The sequence below is a fragment of the Oncorhynchus masou genome, chromosome 8, assembly GCF_036934945.1.
Source record: "Oncorhynchus masou masou isolate Uvic2021 chromosome 8, UVic_Omas_1.1, whole genome shotgun sequence".
Lineage (NCBI taxonomy): Eukaryota > Metazoa > Chordata > Actinopteri > Salmoniformes > Salmonidae > Oncorhynchus > Oncorhynchus masou.
The window spans coordinates 36,064,356-36,081,715 of NC_088219.1; the positions used below are offsets into that span (position 1 = coordinate 36,064,356).

The 17,360-nt window shown below is 43.6% G+C and overlaps 1 protein-coding gene across 1 annotated transcript in view; it reads right to left on the reverse strand.

Moving 5' to 3' along the window:
• The window catches only part of LOC135544584 (seizure 6-like protein), a 57,637-nt gene extending 40,726 nt beyond the window's left edge, over positions 1 to 16,911 (reverse strand). Inside the window, exon 1 of the mRNA XM_064972313.1 lies at positions 16,591 to 16,911. Within this exon, the coding sequence (XP_064828385.1) occupies positions 16,591 to 16,678 (88 nt within the window). The 5' untranslated portion in view covers positions 16,679 to 16,911. The remainder of the gene's footprint in view (positions 1 to 16,590) is intronic.
• Positions 16,912 to 17,360: the final 449 nt, after the last annotated feature.

Sequence of the window (17,360 nt, forward strand, 5' to 3'; positions counted from 1 at the left end):
ATTCCCATGTGTATCAAGAATGGTCCAGCCAACTTGACACAACTGTCAGAAGCACTGGAGTCAACATGGGCCAGCATCCCTGTGGAATGCTTTTTCGACACCTTGTCTAGTCCATGCCCCCACAAGTTTGATTTTACTAAGAGAGTCACCATGCCAGAATGTTCTGTATTTAACTGTACTAATCGCCACTCGAAAGAGTCTAATCTTAAATTAGTCGTAATTCTGATTACCATAGTTAATATTTGCAGTTCGTTTTGCTTTCCAATGTCGACCTGGCTAGGTTCTAGGAAATGCGAAGCTTCCAAATGAACCTTCTGCTGTAAAGGTTTAACAGTAGGCTAGCAATAGGTTAATAGACATTAAACCAGGTTGACTCGCTCAGGCAGGATGAAAACAACTACATGGACCATGATCCTTTGCTAGTTATGGCCACATTAACCATGATTGTTAGCAGGTTTTTTTTGGTGGCATTCAGCCCCATTGAGAAATATAGCTCACTTCAAATGCAAATATTTCCAGCTTCATGCGCCACAGGGAGTTTTCCATAGGAATATGTCACCGCTATCGCTATCTACTGGATTTAATGTCAATGGTATTATATGATATCCCACTCTCCCCTACTCTCCACTCTCCCCTACTCTCCACTCTCCCCTACTCTCCACTACTCTCCCCTACTCTCCACTCTCCCCTACTCTCCACTCTCCACTCTCCCCTACTCTCCACTCTCCCCCCCTCTCCACTCTCCCCTACTCTCCACTCTCCCCTACTCTCCACTCTCCCCCCTACTCCACTCTCCACTCTCCCCTACTCTCCACTACTCTCCACTCTCCACTACTCTCCACTACTCTCCCCTACTCTCCACTCTCCCCTACTCTCCACTCTCCCCTACTCTCCACTCCCCCCTACTCTCCACTCCCCCCTACTCTCCCCTACTCTCCACTCCCCTACTCTACCCCCCTACTCTCCCCCCCCCTACTCTCCACTCTCCCCTACTCTCCACTCTCCCCTACTCTCCCCTACTCTCCACAGGCAAAGATCAATCCCGTGTTCTAATTTCTAAAAGTCCCAAATAGGTCAATGTTTAAAATGTTTTCAAAAACGGTAACGTTTAAACTGCCGTGGTAGCCATGACTGCGGTAGATGGAACTGCATTGCCCCCTAGCTGTCATAAGCACGATCATTTTGGCCTTGTGGTCATGGTTTAAGAAAAAAAGCATACGATTATATGCGAATTCACAAGGCAGAAATGGTACTGCATATGATAGCTATGGGTGCCCGACAAAAATCAAATCAATCAAAATCAAATCAAATTGTATTAGTCAAATGCGCCGAATACAACAGGTGTAGGTAGACCTTACCATGACATGCTGACTTACGAGCCCCTAACCAACAATGCAGCTGTAAAAAATATGGATAAGAATAAGAAATAAAAGTAACAAGTAATTAAAGAGCAGCAGTAAAATAACAATAGGGACACTATATACAGGGGGTCACCGGTACAGGGTCAATGTGCGGGTCCACTGGTTAGTTGAGGTAATATGTCAGTTTCCTGAGAGGGAATAGGTTTTTGTCATGCCCTCTTGTCTTGGTGTGCTTGGACCATGTTAGTTTGTTGGTGATGTGGACACCAGGAACTTGAAGCTCTCAACTTGCTCCATTGCAGCCCCGTCGATGAGAATGGGGGGGGGGGGGGCTCAGTCCTCCTTTTCCTGTAGTCCACAATCATCTCCTTTGTCTTAATCAAGTTGAGGGAGAGGTTGTTGTCCTGGCACCACACGGCCAGGTCTCTGACCTCCTCCCTATAGGCTGTCTCGTCGTTGTCGGTGATCAGGCTATCAGACTGTTGTGTCATCGGCAAACTTAATGATGGTGTTGGAGTCAAGCCTGGCCATGCAGTCATGAGTAAACAGGGAGTACAGGAGGGGACTGAGCACGCACCCCTGAGGGGCCCCCTTAACACCTGGGGGTGGCCCGTCTGGAAGTCCAGGATCCAGTTGCAGAGGGAAGTGTTTAGTCCCAGTGTCCTTAGCTTATTGATGAGCTTTGAGGGCACTATGGTGTTGAACGCTGAGCCATAGTCAATGAATAGCATTCTCATATAGGTATTCCTTTTGTCCAGGTGAAAAAGGGTAGTGTGGAGTGCAATAGAGACTGCATCATCTGTGGATCTGTTGGGGCGGTATGCAAATTGGAGTGGGTCTAGAGATTCTGGGATAATGGTGCTTATGTGAGTAATGACCAGCCCTTCAAAGCACTTCATGGCTACAGATGTGAGTGCTACGGGTCGGTAGTCATTTAGGCAAGTTACCTTAGTGTTCTTGGGCACAGGGACTATGGTGGTCTGCTTAAAATATGTTGGTATTACAGACTCTGCCAGGGACAGGTTGAAAATGTCAGTGAAGACACTTGCCAGTTGGTCAGCATATGCTTACAGTACACGTCCTGGTAATCCGTCTGGCCCTGCGGCCTTGTGAATGTTGACCTGTTGAATGGTCTTACTCACATCGGCTGCGGAGAGCGTGATCACAGTCTGACGGAACAGCTGGTTGCTCTCATGCATGTTTCAGTGTTATTTTCCTCGAAGCGAGCATAGAAGTAGTTTAGCTCGTCTGGTAGGCTCCAGGCACTGGGCAGCTCTCGGCTGTGCTTCCCTTTGTAGTCTGTAATGGTTTGCAAGCCCTGCCACATCCGACGAGCGCCAGAGTCGGTGTAGTACGACGGTGTAGAATGATTCAAACCTTATTTGTCACATGCGCCAAATACAACGGATGTAGACTTTCCTGTGAAATGTTTGCTTAAGAGCCGTTCCCAATGATGCAGGAAAATAATACAGAGGAAAATAGTAACACAAGAGGGGAATAAAATACACAACAATGGAGCTATATACAGGGAGTACCAGTGCCAGATCAAAGTGCAGGGGCACGAGGTATTTGACATAGATATGTACATGAAGGTAAAGTGACTAGGCATCCAGATAGATAATAAGGTATTTGAGGTAGATATGTACATGAAGGCAGGGTAAAGTGACTAGACATCAGGATAGATAATATTAAGGTATTTGACATAGATATGTACATGAAGGCAGGGTAAAGTGACTAGACATCAGGATAGATAATATTAAGGTATTTGACATAGATATGTACATGAAGGCAGGGTAATGTGACTAGGCATCAGGATAGATAATAAGGTATTTGACATAGATATGTACATGAAGGCAGGGTAAAGTGACTAGACATCAGGATAGATAATATTAAGGTATTTGACATAGATATGTACATGAAGGCAGGGTAAAGTGACTAGACATCAGGATAGATAATAAGGTATTTGACATAGATATGTACATGAAGGCAGGGTAAAGTGACTAGACATCAGGATAGATAATATTAAGGTATTTGACATAGATATGTACATGAAGGCAGGGTAAAGTGACTAGACATCAGGATAGATAATATTAAGGTATTTGACATAGATATGTACATGAAGGCAGGGTAATGTGACTAGGCATCAGGATAGATAATAATAAGGTATTTGAGGTAGATATGTACATGAAGGCAGGGTAAAGTGACTAGGCATCAGGATAGATAATAATAAGGTATTTGAGGTAGATATGTACATGAAGGCAGGGTAAAGTGACTAGGCATCAGGATAGATAATAATAAGAGTAAAATTAAAAACAGAGTAGCAGCAGCATATGATCAGTGTTAAAGTGTCTGTGTCTGTATATGTGTGTTTGTGTTGTGCCGGTATGTGTGTGTGTATGTAGTGTATGTGAATGTGTGTGGGTTGTGTGAGAGTGTCAGTGTAGTGTGTACAAGTGAGTGTGTATGTACTGTCTGGTCCAGTGTCGTCGGTGCAGTTTAAGATGAGGGAGGACAATTCTTTTTTTTTATGAGCATGGCCTTGTCTCTATTACAGCACATTGGATGACTGTCATTCATATTCCATTCACCCAGCTTAATGTACAATCGATAGGTTTAGGCTACGTGATACTCAACTTTTCCTTGTACCTATCATGAGGTTGCTACAACTTTACAACGTAGGTGCACAGGTCGAGAGAAAAATTAAGAGTAATCAAGATGACAGGCAGTCTTGCCTGATATTGCTGATCTAGGGTGTAATCATTTGTCCAACAGTTCCAAATGACAGTTTCTATTGGACAAATTCAGGTATGTTTAAAAAGCTTAATTCCGTTTGCTTCCGTTTAAGATTTTTTTTTTCAACAGAATGAATACACCCCATGATCACATGTAAACACAGTTCACTTTCATAGCAGCCAAATACAAACAGCATGATCATTTTGCTTGTTGTAAAATTCCTCTCACCTTTTCCCTTCGCTTGTGGACTTCAGAGCACAACACATCAGCTCTCTGTGACTAGGTGAAAAATCCTTTCCAAGTCAAACCTTCATATCATAACCTTAACCGCTATACCTACATCGTTAATGTCACCATATTAGCTAACGTCATAGCTAGTCAACATAGCTACTTGTACTAATGTATTTGTAAACCTGCTACAATCTTGCCATACAATGTACATCAGCAAGCAGTTAATCAAACCAAAAACGTACCTTGACTTGGAAGAGTTCCAGTGTTGGATAGCCATAGACAGCTAGCTAACATAGCATCCCTCTCTGTTTGAGTAGGCTAAACTAGCTAGCTGCCTTCACTAGCTCTCTCTCTTTTGCTTATCCTTCATTTTTAAATAAATACATTTGTTCAAAAGTGTTAAATTATTGTGTTTCTCTCTCTTTGTGTCAACTACTCAACATATGTTATGCACTGCAGTGTTAGCTAGCTGTAGCTTATGCTTTTAGTACTAGATACATTCTCTGATCCTTTGATTGGGTGGACAACATGTCAGTTCATGCTGCAAGAGCTCTGATAGGTTGTAGGATGTCCTCCGTAAGTTGTCATAATTGTTGTGTATGTCTATGGAATGGGGTGAGAACCACAAGCCTCCTAGGTTTTGTATTGACATTTCTGAAGCTTCTATTTTGCAATAGTCTCTAGTCCACACCATATATTTTCACAGCATACTACTATTCCCAGAGTGCATTTAAACCCCCAGGGTGTAATGCTCCGCCCAGGGCTACTGGCTAGCTGCAGACAAATGTGAAATAGTCTAAATATATGAGTGAATTTCACAGAACTTTTGGTTTGTAATCATGTCATAATGCTCACATGAATGTCATGCTGAGTGTATGTTCATATAATTGACACTCGAAAATAATTCAAAGTTAGTAGCTAGCAGAATGACGTTACAATGCAAATGTAATGTGTAATATAATTCTAATGTAATTCTGAAACTAAACCTCCCTTGAACTGCACTGCTTCGTAACACCTTTAGTTGTTTCAGTGGGCTGGCCCTCATCATCTGCCCTGGAAGCAAAGTATTGTAATGTTTGTTTCTGGAGCCCGTTTTGTCAACAAGCTGCCGGTTTTGGAGGTATGATGTTTTTTGTTTGAAGAAGCAATGCTGTCTCTATTCTCACATAGACATTTCCCCTCTCGGACTGCGCTCAGTTGACTGCTGTCCCCCACACCCACTCAGCAACGATGGTAGTTAATGCCATTCTTAGGTTCTCTGCTGTGTGCCTCTCCTCTATGTTCTCAGTGTTCAACACATGGGACTTCACATCTTACTTCTCATCAACGTGATGGCTCGCTGCAGTGATGAATGACAGCGTGTTCATAAATGTCCAACAATCTGTTGTTAACGCCACATATGGGGTGTTTGAGAGCTTGCGTTTGTACCTGCAGCGCAATCACTGTACAATTACTCCATCCTGGCCGTCACAGTTTTTCAACATGAAATCTTGTAGTCTGGTTCCTAGATATGCCATCGTGGGGGACTGAAGACGAAATTCCCTTTGAAAAAAAGGTGCCATCCAGAATCTAAAAGGGTTTCTTCGGCTGTCCCCTTTCCACAGAGGGTTCCACCTGGAACCCAAAAGGGTTCTCCTATGGGGACAGTCAAAGAACCCTTTAGGAACCCTTTTTTTCAAAGCGTGTACCACTGACAATGGCTGCATATCAACTGCACTAATTTCTGGAATTAGCAGCTGTGATTTTCTCACTCTGTCACTCATCGCACTTCCGTCTGTGTGAAGAGCCTGTCCAATGTCTGTTTTTGGGGGGCCTGCGCCGCTGCCAGCAACAGTTTGGGTCTCACAGTGCCTCCCTTTCAGATGGTTAAAGCGCTGCACTTGTACTGCCACTGTAGCTCAATTCCACCTCGCAAAGTTTGCATTTCGCCACCTTCTCATTTAGTTGAATTGCCATACAGGACTGTCGCTTCCCTGTCTCACTCTCGGCCATTTTTACAACTGTTGACCATGATGATGTGCGGAGCGCTTTATATCTGTGGCAAATAGTTTGAAAGATGCATATCTCCTCCTACTCACATTACAGCATTGTAGCGTTAGGTATTTGTTGAATTAAACATGTTCCCTTTATGATGACGATCAGGACCTGTTAGTGGTAGTATTGTGATAACTGCACTGTGATTTAGATTTTGTTGTTAACGATCATAGATTAGCTGAAAACTGGAGCGCGACAACAAAGAGCCAGAGGGATAGTTCCAGGGGGATGGGTTGTTTTTTACTGTCTTACAGCTTTGATAGGCTTTTCACACCAAAAGTCTCTGACATGCTGACCACACTGCAAGTGAGGGAGCGTTGCAAAATTAATTTACACAAACATGTTAGTCAATCATTGGAACCCACGCTGCTCGCGCGCATCAACAAACACCAGGCGCTAAAATAGAACTTGGTTCTATTTGTGACGCTTGACGTGCAATAAGTCCTGCCTCTCCCATCTCCTCATTGGTTTTTAGGAGCATATACCCACCTGGGTGATTGAAAGAAACTGAGATCAGCACTCCAGTCCAGTTGGTGGTGGTAATGCACCTTAATCAAACTCTGGGGGCGCAATTTCATTTTTGGATGAAAAACGTTCCTGTTTTAAACAATATATTTTGTCACAAAAAGATGCTCGACTATACATATAATTCATAGCTTTGGAAAAAAAAACACAAAAAAAAACACAATTTTCCAGAACTGCAAAGATATTGTCTGTGGGTGCCCTAGAACGGGAGCTACAGGCAAAACCAAGATGAAACGGCAACCAGGAAATGAGCAGGATTTTTGAGGCTCTGTTTTCCATTGTCTCCATATATGGATGTGAATGCGAGAGGAATGAGCCTGCCCTTTGTGTCGTTTCCCCAAGGTGTCTGCAGCATTGTGATGTATTTGTAGGCATATCATTGGAAGATTGACCATAAGAGACTACATTTTCCAGGTGTCCGCCCGGTGTCCTCCGTCAAAATTGGTGCGTCATTTTCAGCTGCTGGTATTTTTCCATGCGATTCTGAGGGGAAAGCAGGCTTCCACAAACTGCATATCAATGAAGAGATATGTGAAAAAACACCTTGAGGATTGATTCTAAACAGCGTTTGCCATGTTTCGGTCGATATTATGGAGTTAATTCGGAAAAAGTTTGACGTTTTGGTGACTGAATTTTCAGTTCGTTTCGGTAGCCAAATGTGATGTACAAAACGGAGCGATTTCTCCTACACAAAAATTCTTTCAGAAAAAACTGAACATTTGCTATGTAACTGAGAGTCTCCTCATTGAAAACATCCGAAGCTCTTCAAAGGTAAATGATTTTATTTATTTGGTTATCTGGTTTTTGTGAAAATGTTGCGTGCTAAATGCTACGCAAAATGCTAAGCTAGCTTGCAATACTCTTACACAAATGCTTGATTTGCTATGGTTCAAAAGCATATTTTGAAAATCTGAGATGACAGTGTTGTTAAGAAAAGGCTAAGCTTGAGAGCAGGCATATTATTTTCATTTCATTTGCGATTTTCAGGAATCGTTAACGTTGCGTTATGCTAATGAGCCTGAGGCTGTATTCACGATCCCGGATACGGGATGGGGAGTATCAAGAGGTTTTAAAGTTGGTTGCCAACCGCCATATAAAGTCCAAAGAAGAAGTCAGAAGGAGAAGAGATTGCTAGAAACAAACTGTTTACTCTTTTATCTGTGGATGAATTGTCAGAGTAGAGGTCCTTGTGCATTTCAGGTAAAATAACAACCCAATGTTTATATCCAAGGACAAATGATTTAGCAACAGCAAGCTAGCTAGATATATTGCCTTAAATGTTTAATGCTTTTCGACCTGTCCCCAAATGAATATAGTTGGTTCAGAGTTCGTTTTGATATTTCAACCTGCGCGTCCTGATCGCGTCTGGTGTGGGTGGACAAAATCCACGCACACTGATGCACGCGCGTGTGCGGTCTGGTCAGTAGGTGAGACGATATGGTTAGAGAAGTAGAAAGCTCTCAATAACAGTCATATCCACACAGAGTTAGGATGAAATCTGAGTTCGATAGAAACGTTTAAGTTTAGAAGCTTACAGAGTGTTAGTGTTGCTGCCACTTTGGAGTTGCGTAACACTGCTACATTCAAACTCTGCAAGCTGCCCCCCCCCTCTTCCGTAGTAGATCAGAGAAGAGAAGCATCTGAGAAGTGAACAAGACAAATATGTTTATTTAACATCACGCCAGACAGCCATAGCGACCGGTGTCGATCTGAGTAGCGCCTTCCTTTATCACACAGACACACGCACGTTGCGCACGCGCACACACACGCACACACTCAGAGTTTCGGGAACAGGACCAGGCAGGCTCTTCAATGGGATTCTGTAATGAAGGGAGACGGAAGAGTAGGCCATTCAGATGATGGCTTTGAGGGATGAGGCTTTGAAGCAAAGGGAAGATGGAACATGAACTAAATTAACAGTATAAAACGCTCGGCTGGAAACGCTCCTGATCGTGCCAATCAACTGATGCCACAAACTCAGCTCACAACCATCAGCCTTATAATGACAGTTAGTATTGAACAGGGCCCAGACAGAATGGCTTACCACACTTTATACTCTGCACAAATGTGATGCTAACCAGTGACCCTCAACCTTTAACTGTGAAATAGCTCAGGGCATTGCACATTGTCATTATTTTCAACATCTAGACGTGCCATAGCGTCATCCTGGGATTAGTGGTTTTAAAGCCATGCTATGGAGAGGAGAGTGTGGTTGTGAGTGTCAAACATATGAGGTGTAATCAAATCAAAATCAAATCAAATGTATTTATAAAGCCCTTCTTACATCAGCTGATATCTCAAAGTGATGTACAGAAACCCAGCCTAAAACCCCAAACAGCAAGCAATGCAGGTGTAGAAGCATGGTGGCTAGGAAAAACTCCCTAGAATCCAATCAGGCGGGTATAGAGGAGTGGGACTAGGGCCGGGATTCTATCTGATCAGTGGTAGAGCCGCCTTAAAGCGTGCTTGACATTTAAAGGTAATTTTGGAATGAGCCGACACAATCTGCATTTGCCGTGAATGCGGTCTCTCCCGAGAGCAGAACCGTTGGCTTTAAAAATGTGCATAGCTGAATCCCGGCCTAGTGCTCTCACTGGGTTTTTATCCTGATACAAACTTCTGTTCTGTTCTCATCCCACCCCTAGTAGAGGCTGGGCTAAAGCCATGGAAACGTCAAAGCACAAACACCTAGTCAGGCCAACAACAGCAGCAACAGGAAAAGAGCAGAGGAAGAGACAGCCCAACACAAAAGCCCTCTGACAGTTCAATCACACACGCACACACACACACACACACACACACGCATGCACACACACACACTGCGGATGGGTTCAGAGCAGCTTAGCCACACAGTTAAGCTGCAGTTAATTGCTTTTATTGTGGAATAGTGTCAGCAGCATCCCTATAACCCCACAGTCAGCCAGAAGTGATAATCCTGGACACACACACACACCGTTTTGATGTTAAATGGAAATAGATATTCTGTCCATACATATGGCAAAAAATGTGTTATAGGATTCTTAGGCCTTAGTTGGTTTTCCAATAAGAAGACTGGGCTGATTGCGCTGAAGGACATATTTCCCTGTGTTGTTCACAGTTACAGCTTCCCTGTACTCAGCCTTTAGAAAAACAAGAAGAAGCAAGGGAGGGCCTCTGCCGAACGAGAGAACACGATGGATGGCGAGGAAAGAATGTGAGGTGATGTGATGAGAGGAGAAAGACAAATTACGGCTGAGTGAGTTTTACAGAGGAGAGAACAGACAACCTGCCACGGCGAGGAGAGAGAGGAGGGGGAGAAAGATATTGGAAAGGAAGGGAGAGGAGAGTATGAAGAGAGAAGAAAGGAAAGGGGGAAGAGGAGAGAAAGAGCGAGAGAGAATAGAAGGGAAAAGGATGACAGGAAAGGGGAAGGAGGACAGAAACAGTGGAAGTGAATGTAACACCAGGGGAAGGGTAGGGAAGAGGAGGAGGCGAGAAAAGGGAGGAGGTGAAGGGGGAGGAGAAAAGAGTAGAGGAGAAGAGAGAAGTCGAGATAAGAAGAGAGAAGAGGAGAGAGGAGAGGACACACTGGCTAGACTCCAGAGCAGGGGTCTTCAGCCTTTTCTGGCATGAGTGCTACTTAAAAAATATGAAATATGTCTCAGGCTACTCATTTTTTTCTAGCTTTCAAATAGGCACATTATTCTCTTCCCCGGGTCCTTGGTGTTCAAGAGAAAGTAGTGCATTATGTTTTCTGTCAATATACCTGGTAAAATAATGATTAATAAACAACTCTAAGGGGGCCCTATAAAATCTGTGATTTCTTCCCCCTATTTATGTTTTGTCAGTGTTATTTTTCCTGAGTTTATATTTTTGCTGGTTTCCACTCTCAAAATTTCAATTGTTCATAGAGAAAAAAACGAAATAGAATGTTCTGGGTCCATGTCAATGCTTAATTCACATCAGAAGATATTTTTATTTTGATCTGGAAGAAAACTAACCAATTTAGATTTTTGAGTGTAATTCCCCTTTAATTGCGCATCTGGCCCTTTAATTGCGCATCAAGCAAGTGAGTAATGTGTCAGTCTAGCAATGGTTCTGTACTGCTGTTGCGCATTTCATTGCAAAGTTTGCAAATAACAAATAATAGATACAAATTATATATTTACTCATGATATACTTCTGACAAGTAAGGCCAGTTAACATTTAATTGAGAAGGTTTTGGGGAAAGTATTTCTGTCAACCCACAAGATGGTCATCACATCAACTTACTACACATGGAGTGATAGACAAACAGCGCGCACCACACAGACAGACAGGGGCAATATTGTTGTTAATTAAATGGCAGATATTGTGTTATGTTTGGCTTTTTAAGCCAATAGAACCTAACCAGCGGTGGGATAATGTCAATGTTACGTTGATTAGATAGTAGCCGGGAGATTTCGGTGTCTGAAACATGTGAGATTTGTTTATGACAGTTTGCGGTGGAAAACACGAAGCATGTCATGTATGTAGGCCTACTTTCAGAATTGTTTGGCGAGTTACTCATATGTGGGCTGCGAGCTACTGAGAGCTCGCGATCGACCTGTTGGAGACCCCTGCTTTAGACCAGTTAGAGCCCTGCGTTCATGGAGAGACCAGACCTCTGTGCCCTATCCGATACCGTCACCATCAACCGGCGTCGGGGTGGGAGACCGCGATGATACAATTGTCATAACCTCGCGCATGTTGAAATGAGGTCAATCTAATAACAACACACATTCTCCTCCCGATGAAATATCTGTGCATAGCAGCAAATTTCTCAAACGCGTCACACGCACGCACACACAAACGCACAGCAGAAGCTGATATAATGAATGTATTAAAGACAGTTGCATGGCAGCCCACTGTCTGTGATATGACTAGAAAACAGATCGGCTATATGGCTACCGAGTTCTAATAGGATAATATTATATCGCCGTTATTATCAACACGTGACGAGGAGGAATAACTAACAGCCTCTCCGGAAGGCTAAACACACAATCATTTGTTATTGTACAGCCCATGAACTGGGTAGAGGAGCGAGAGAGAGAGACCATGTTGATTAAATAGAGAACATCGACAACAGAGAAACGGTGCTGTCTGACATTCAGTTTGCCGAGGGGATGGTGGAGGTTAACAGGTAGCCTGTCTGACACGCGCACGCACGCACACTAGAGGGAGGACCCTGCAAAGTCTTCATTACCTTTGTCGAGCGGCTCCAGATCATGCTGCAGCAACCAGACAAACCCCCATGTTTTCTAAACTCTGCACACACCACACACACGCACGCGCGTGCACACACGTATTTTTCTTGCAGACAACCAGAGATATTCATAAATTCGCTGGCAGAATCCCGAACAACGATTGGCTATGCTAATTGCTGTGTGTTTTGTGTTATTTCTTTGTTTGACTCCCACGCGTCATGCTGTAGGCTATGCCAGTGCCTGTTAAACAAGCTCTCTCATCAAGGCCAGAAAATATTAGGTCGAATGTAGCTTTAGCCAAATGGCCTAAGCACCTTCAGAGATGTCCAACCAGTGGTGGTTGGGCCGTTTAAGATTAGGGAGGATTTTTTTTTTTTTTACAGTATTTTGGATGACTGTCATTCATATTCCATTCACCCAGCTAGCTCAATGTTACATCGATAGGTTTAGGCTACTGCATTATATATTTGGCCTATATCCATCCTGAGCTTGCTACAACCAAGCCTGCAAATTAAAGTTTATAATGTAGGTGCACAGGTCGAGAGACAAATTTGAATAATTGGAATAATCAAGGTGGCAGACAGACCACCTTGCACACTCTTCCCTGCATCTAGCTGATCTGGGGTGAAATTAGTCCAAACAGTTGTAAAACTGAACTAAACCGAGAGTTTCCATTTGACCAATTCAGGTAAGCCCATTTTGTTCCATTCGCTTCCATTTAAGAAACGTTTTGCGACAGAATTGGTGGAATAAATTCGCCCCCTGATCACCTGCACACATAGGTTCACTTTCATAGCAGCCACATTCAGCATCATCACTTTGCTCGTTGTATAATTCTCTCACATTTTTGCTTCGCTTTTGGACAAGAGTGCAAAACACAACACCAGGCGGAAAAAATCTACACAAGCTAAATCTTCATACCATAACCGCTAACCGCAATACAGCCTACATCGATGCCACCAAAATAATGTTACGGGCAACAAACTAGAACTAATACATTAGTAAATCCACAATCCATTCCAGCATTGAATGACTCATCTCATTTCCATACGTACAATCTTGCAGTACAGTGTACAGCAAGAAGTTCAGAAGTTACACAGGCGGTCGCCGGTGGCAATAAATTAATCAAACGAAAGCTTACCCTGTCTTGAAGAAGTTGAAGTGCAGGATATCCTTAACCAGCGAGCTAACATAAATAGTATTCCTCTCTGTTTGAGTAGGCTAAATTAGCCAACTCAACAACAAACAAATACACAAACGGAATATAGCTAGCGCTCTCTCTGTCAGCTGCGTCTTAATTTTTTGAAGAAATTAATTTGTTCAAAACTGTTACAAACTAATGTCTTTCTCTCTTCTTGAGTCAACTATTCACCACATTTTATGCACTGCAGCGCTCGCTAGCTGTAGCTTATGCTTTCAGTACTAGATTCATTCTCTCGCTGCCTCCGTCTGCTCCCATGGAAGGATATCCAATAGACATGTCAGTTCATACTGCAAGAGCGCTGATATATTGGAGGACGTCCTTCGGAAGTCGCCATAAGTACTGTTTAATAATGGGGCGGCAGGTAGCCTAGTGGTTAGAGTGTTGGTGCGAGATCAAATCCCCAAGTTGACGAGGTAAAAATATTTTGTCCTGAACAGGGCGGTTAACCCACTGTTCCTAGGCTGTCATTGTAAATAAGAATTTGTTCTTAACTGACTTGCCTAGTTAAGTATAACAACAATACTTCTTTATTGTGTGTCCCTTTTGGGAAATGTGTCATGCCTCTCAACAAACAACAACAACAATAGGTGCATAAATACATAAATCACAGGCAATAAATACAGCAGACAACATGTGGATAAAGTTTATAATTCAGTTCATGCAATTCTGGGAAGCGTGAGGGGCTGAGCAGTTCTTTATTCAATTGATTTACACTGGTGGGAATAAATTATTTCTGGGCTCTGGCGGTATTGTAAAGATGGACTATACCATCTACTGCATCTTGCTTATGCCGTTCGGACATCGCTCATCCATATATTTACATGTACATATTTTTAATCATTCCTTTACACTTGTGTGTATAAGGTAGTTGTTGTGAAATTGTTAGATTACTTGTTAGATATTACTGCACGGTCGGAACTAGAAGCACAAGCATTTTGCTACACTCGCATTAACATCTGCTAACCGTGTGTATGTGACCAATGACATTTGATTTGGACTGTATCTGCGGCATGATGGTAGGAGCTGGTACTCCTGGTTGAGTGGGTGTGTCTGGTCAGAGCTTCCATGTTCTTGACATTAACTCCACTGATTTTGCTTCACAGCTTTTCTATTTTGTGCAGCTGGCTTTCATTTGCAATGGATAGCTGATTGTACCAGGCTTGGAAACAGAAAGTGAGTACACTATGAACAAAGGATTTATAGAATTTAGTTGTTATTCTTTTATTGACCTGATATATATTTAATCTCCTCAGGAAATACAGTCTTTGTTGTCCCTTTTTGTATATCTGTTTTGTGTTTGCAGTCCTGGAGAGTTTTGAGTCAATTATAGTGTCACCGTCCTGACCTTAGAGATCCTTATTATTCTCTATGTTTGGTTAGGTCAGGGTGTGACTCGGATGGGAAAGTCTGTTTTCTATTTCTTTGTTTTGGCCGAGTGTGGTTCCCAATCAGAGGCAGCTGTCTATCGGTGTCTCTGATTGGGGATCATATATAACTTGTCATTTTCCGTTTGGGTTTTGTGGGATCTTGTTTTCTGTTTAGTTTCTTAGCCTTACAGAACTGAGCGTTTTTTGTTTTTGTCTTTGTTATTTTGTTTTGGTGTCATCAATAAAAAGACAATGTACGCCTACTACACTGCACCTTGGTCCACTCTTCATTGTACTTACGATAGCCGTAACAGAAGATCCCACCAAAAACGGACCAAGCAGCGTGGCCAGGAGGACTGGACATGGGAGGACATCTTAGAGGGATCCTGGATGTGGGAGGAGATCCAGGCCGGATTGGATATCCTTCCGTGGGAGCAGACGGAGGCAGCGAGGGAGGAACAACGTCGACACCGGGGTTCGCGACCTCGAAGCAAGCACGAGAGGCAGCACATTTTTGGGGGAGGCACATGGGGAGATTGGAGGAGTCAGGGTTTAGACCTGAGCCAACTCCCCGTGCTTACCGCGGGGAGCGTGTGACCAGTCAGGCACCATGTTATGCGGTGATGCGCACGGTGTCTCCAGTGCGCATTGACAGCCCGGTGCGCTCTGTTCCAGCTCACCGCAGTTGCCGTGCTAGAGTGGGCATTCAGCCAGGACGGATTGTGCCGGCTCAGCGCTCCTGGTCTCCGGTGCATCTCTTTGGCCCAGGATATCCTGCGCCAGCTCTACGCACGGTATCCCCAGTTCGCCAGCACCCAGTGCGGCCTGTTCCAGCTCCCCGCACTTGCCGGGCTACAGGCAGATGTGACGCTTGGAATTTTCTTTGTCAAACGCGCTCCCCGTGGCTGGTTTATATGCGAACTGGAACGGTCCAGTAGGCTCTCCGTCCCAGGACAACACAATCCAAATATTTGATTATCACCGAGGTCAAGGAGATGGGACGATAGTCATTCAGGGATTTGGGATTATTCACTTTGGGAAGGGGCCCAATAGATTTCGGGGATTCTGCAGCTGTCCAGTAACACTTGAAAAAGTATTCTGTATATGTCACACAGTTGCCATTTACACGCCCTGAAAATCTGCCCGTTTAGATCACCACAGCTTGTTGGTTCCAAGGATAGAGTTTAAAGAAGACCCGAAGGACATCCTTTTCAGAGATAATTATGGGACTGTCATTTGGGAGAGGTAAGTCATTTACAGGAGGCCTGCCCGCTGTTTCAAATCTATCAAAAAAGGTGTTAAGTTGTTTGTCTCGACTGTTGTCAGTAAGCGGCACTGCTGACAAGGTTTTCTTCTCTATAAATCTGTGTAAGTCTATGGAAGGGGGTGAGAACCATGAGCCTCCTAGGTTTTGTATTGAAGTCAATGTACCCAGAGGAGGACGGAAAATAGCTGTCCTCCGGCTACACCATGGTGCTACTGCAGAGAGTGCTGTTGAGGCTACTGTAGACCTTCATTGCAAAACAGTGTGTTTTAATCAGATATTTGGTGACATGTTTTGTCTAAAAAGGATACAGTTTATCATGTTTTATAATTTTTTTAAATGAAATTCACTGAGTAGAATGTTCCTCTCCTTCTTTCTCTGAGGAGCCTCCACTGATTCTAACGTAATTGAAAGTGCTCAAACAAATCAATTAGAATAGCCTATTAGGATTAAAATTAAGATTTGTATCATGATTCTAACTGTAATAGGTTAGAATTCTAGTAGCCTACGCTATTTAGCAACACAGACAAAGCAAAGTTGTGATTGTCATTTGTGCTGGATAGGAGCCAAGGGGAACCTCAAACATATCCATCAAATGGGTTAGCACAGAGATAACAACACACACACACACACACACCGGCCAGAAAGTTAAACCCAGCATCATTACCTTGTGTTTCTGCTGCTAACCCGGTCCAAATCACACAGACACAGAGTAGCGCTGATAGGGCACCGATTCGGTAATGGCCCGGTGGCATGGCTTCACACAACCAGACAGAGCCGTTCTGTCCAGATAGACCTGCTAACGGAATGCACGCGGAGAATAGGTTGGTGTTCGACAGCCGGTCTGCACAGCGATCTTCTTGATGTGACGTGGTTGTTTTTCTACACCTCTGTCAGCGCACAGTGTGGTGGTGATTTCTCTGCCGTCCGCATGTCCTGCCTCCCTTCGCCTGAACCTCGCAATGTGCCACGTCTCTTCTGCCTCTTCTGCTCTTTCTGTCCTGATCTCTCTCTCTCTCTCTCTCTCTCTCTCTCCTCCCGCTATGCTGTGCCAAACTGCATGCCTCTCGATCTCTAACACTGCGCGCACACACACGTGCACATACGTTTTACACACACACACACACACACACACACACACACACACACACACACACACACACACACACACACACACACACACACACACACACACACACACACACACACACACAAACACAAACAGAGCCTGTAAGGACAGATCAATACATTAAAATATACAGTATGTCCTGGCTCCAAATACCAAACAGAAGTCGTGCTGAAGCTGCTCTAAAATTAAAAAGAAAGCTTAAAATATTCAGCCTAAATGTTAATTTACTGTCTTTTCATACTTGAAAGGGATTTAGTCTACCACAGACAATGTACCTGCCTTTGTCAATAATTAGGAATTAAAACTGC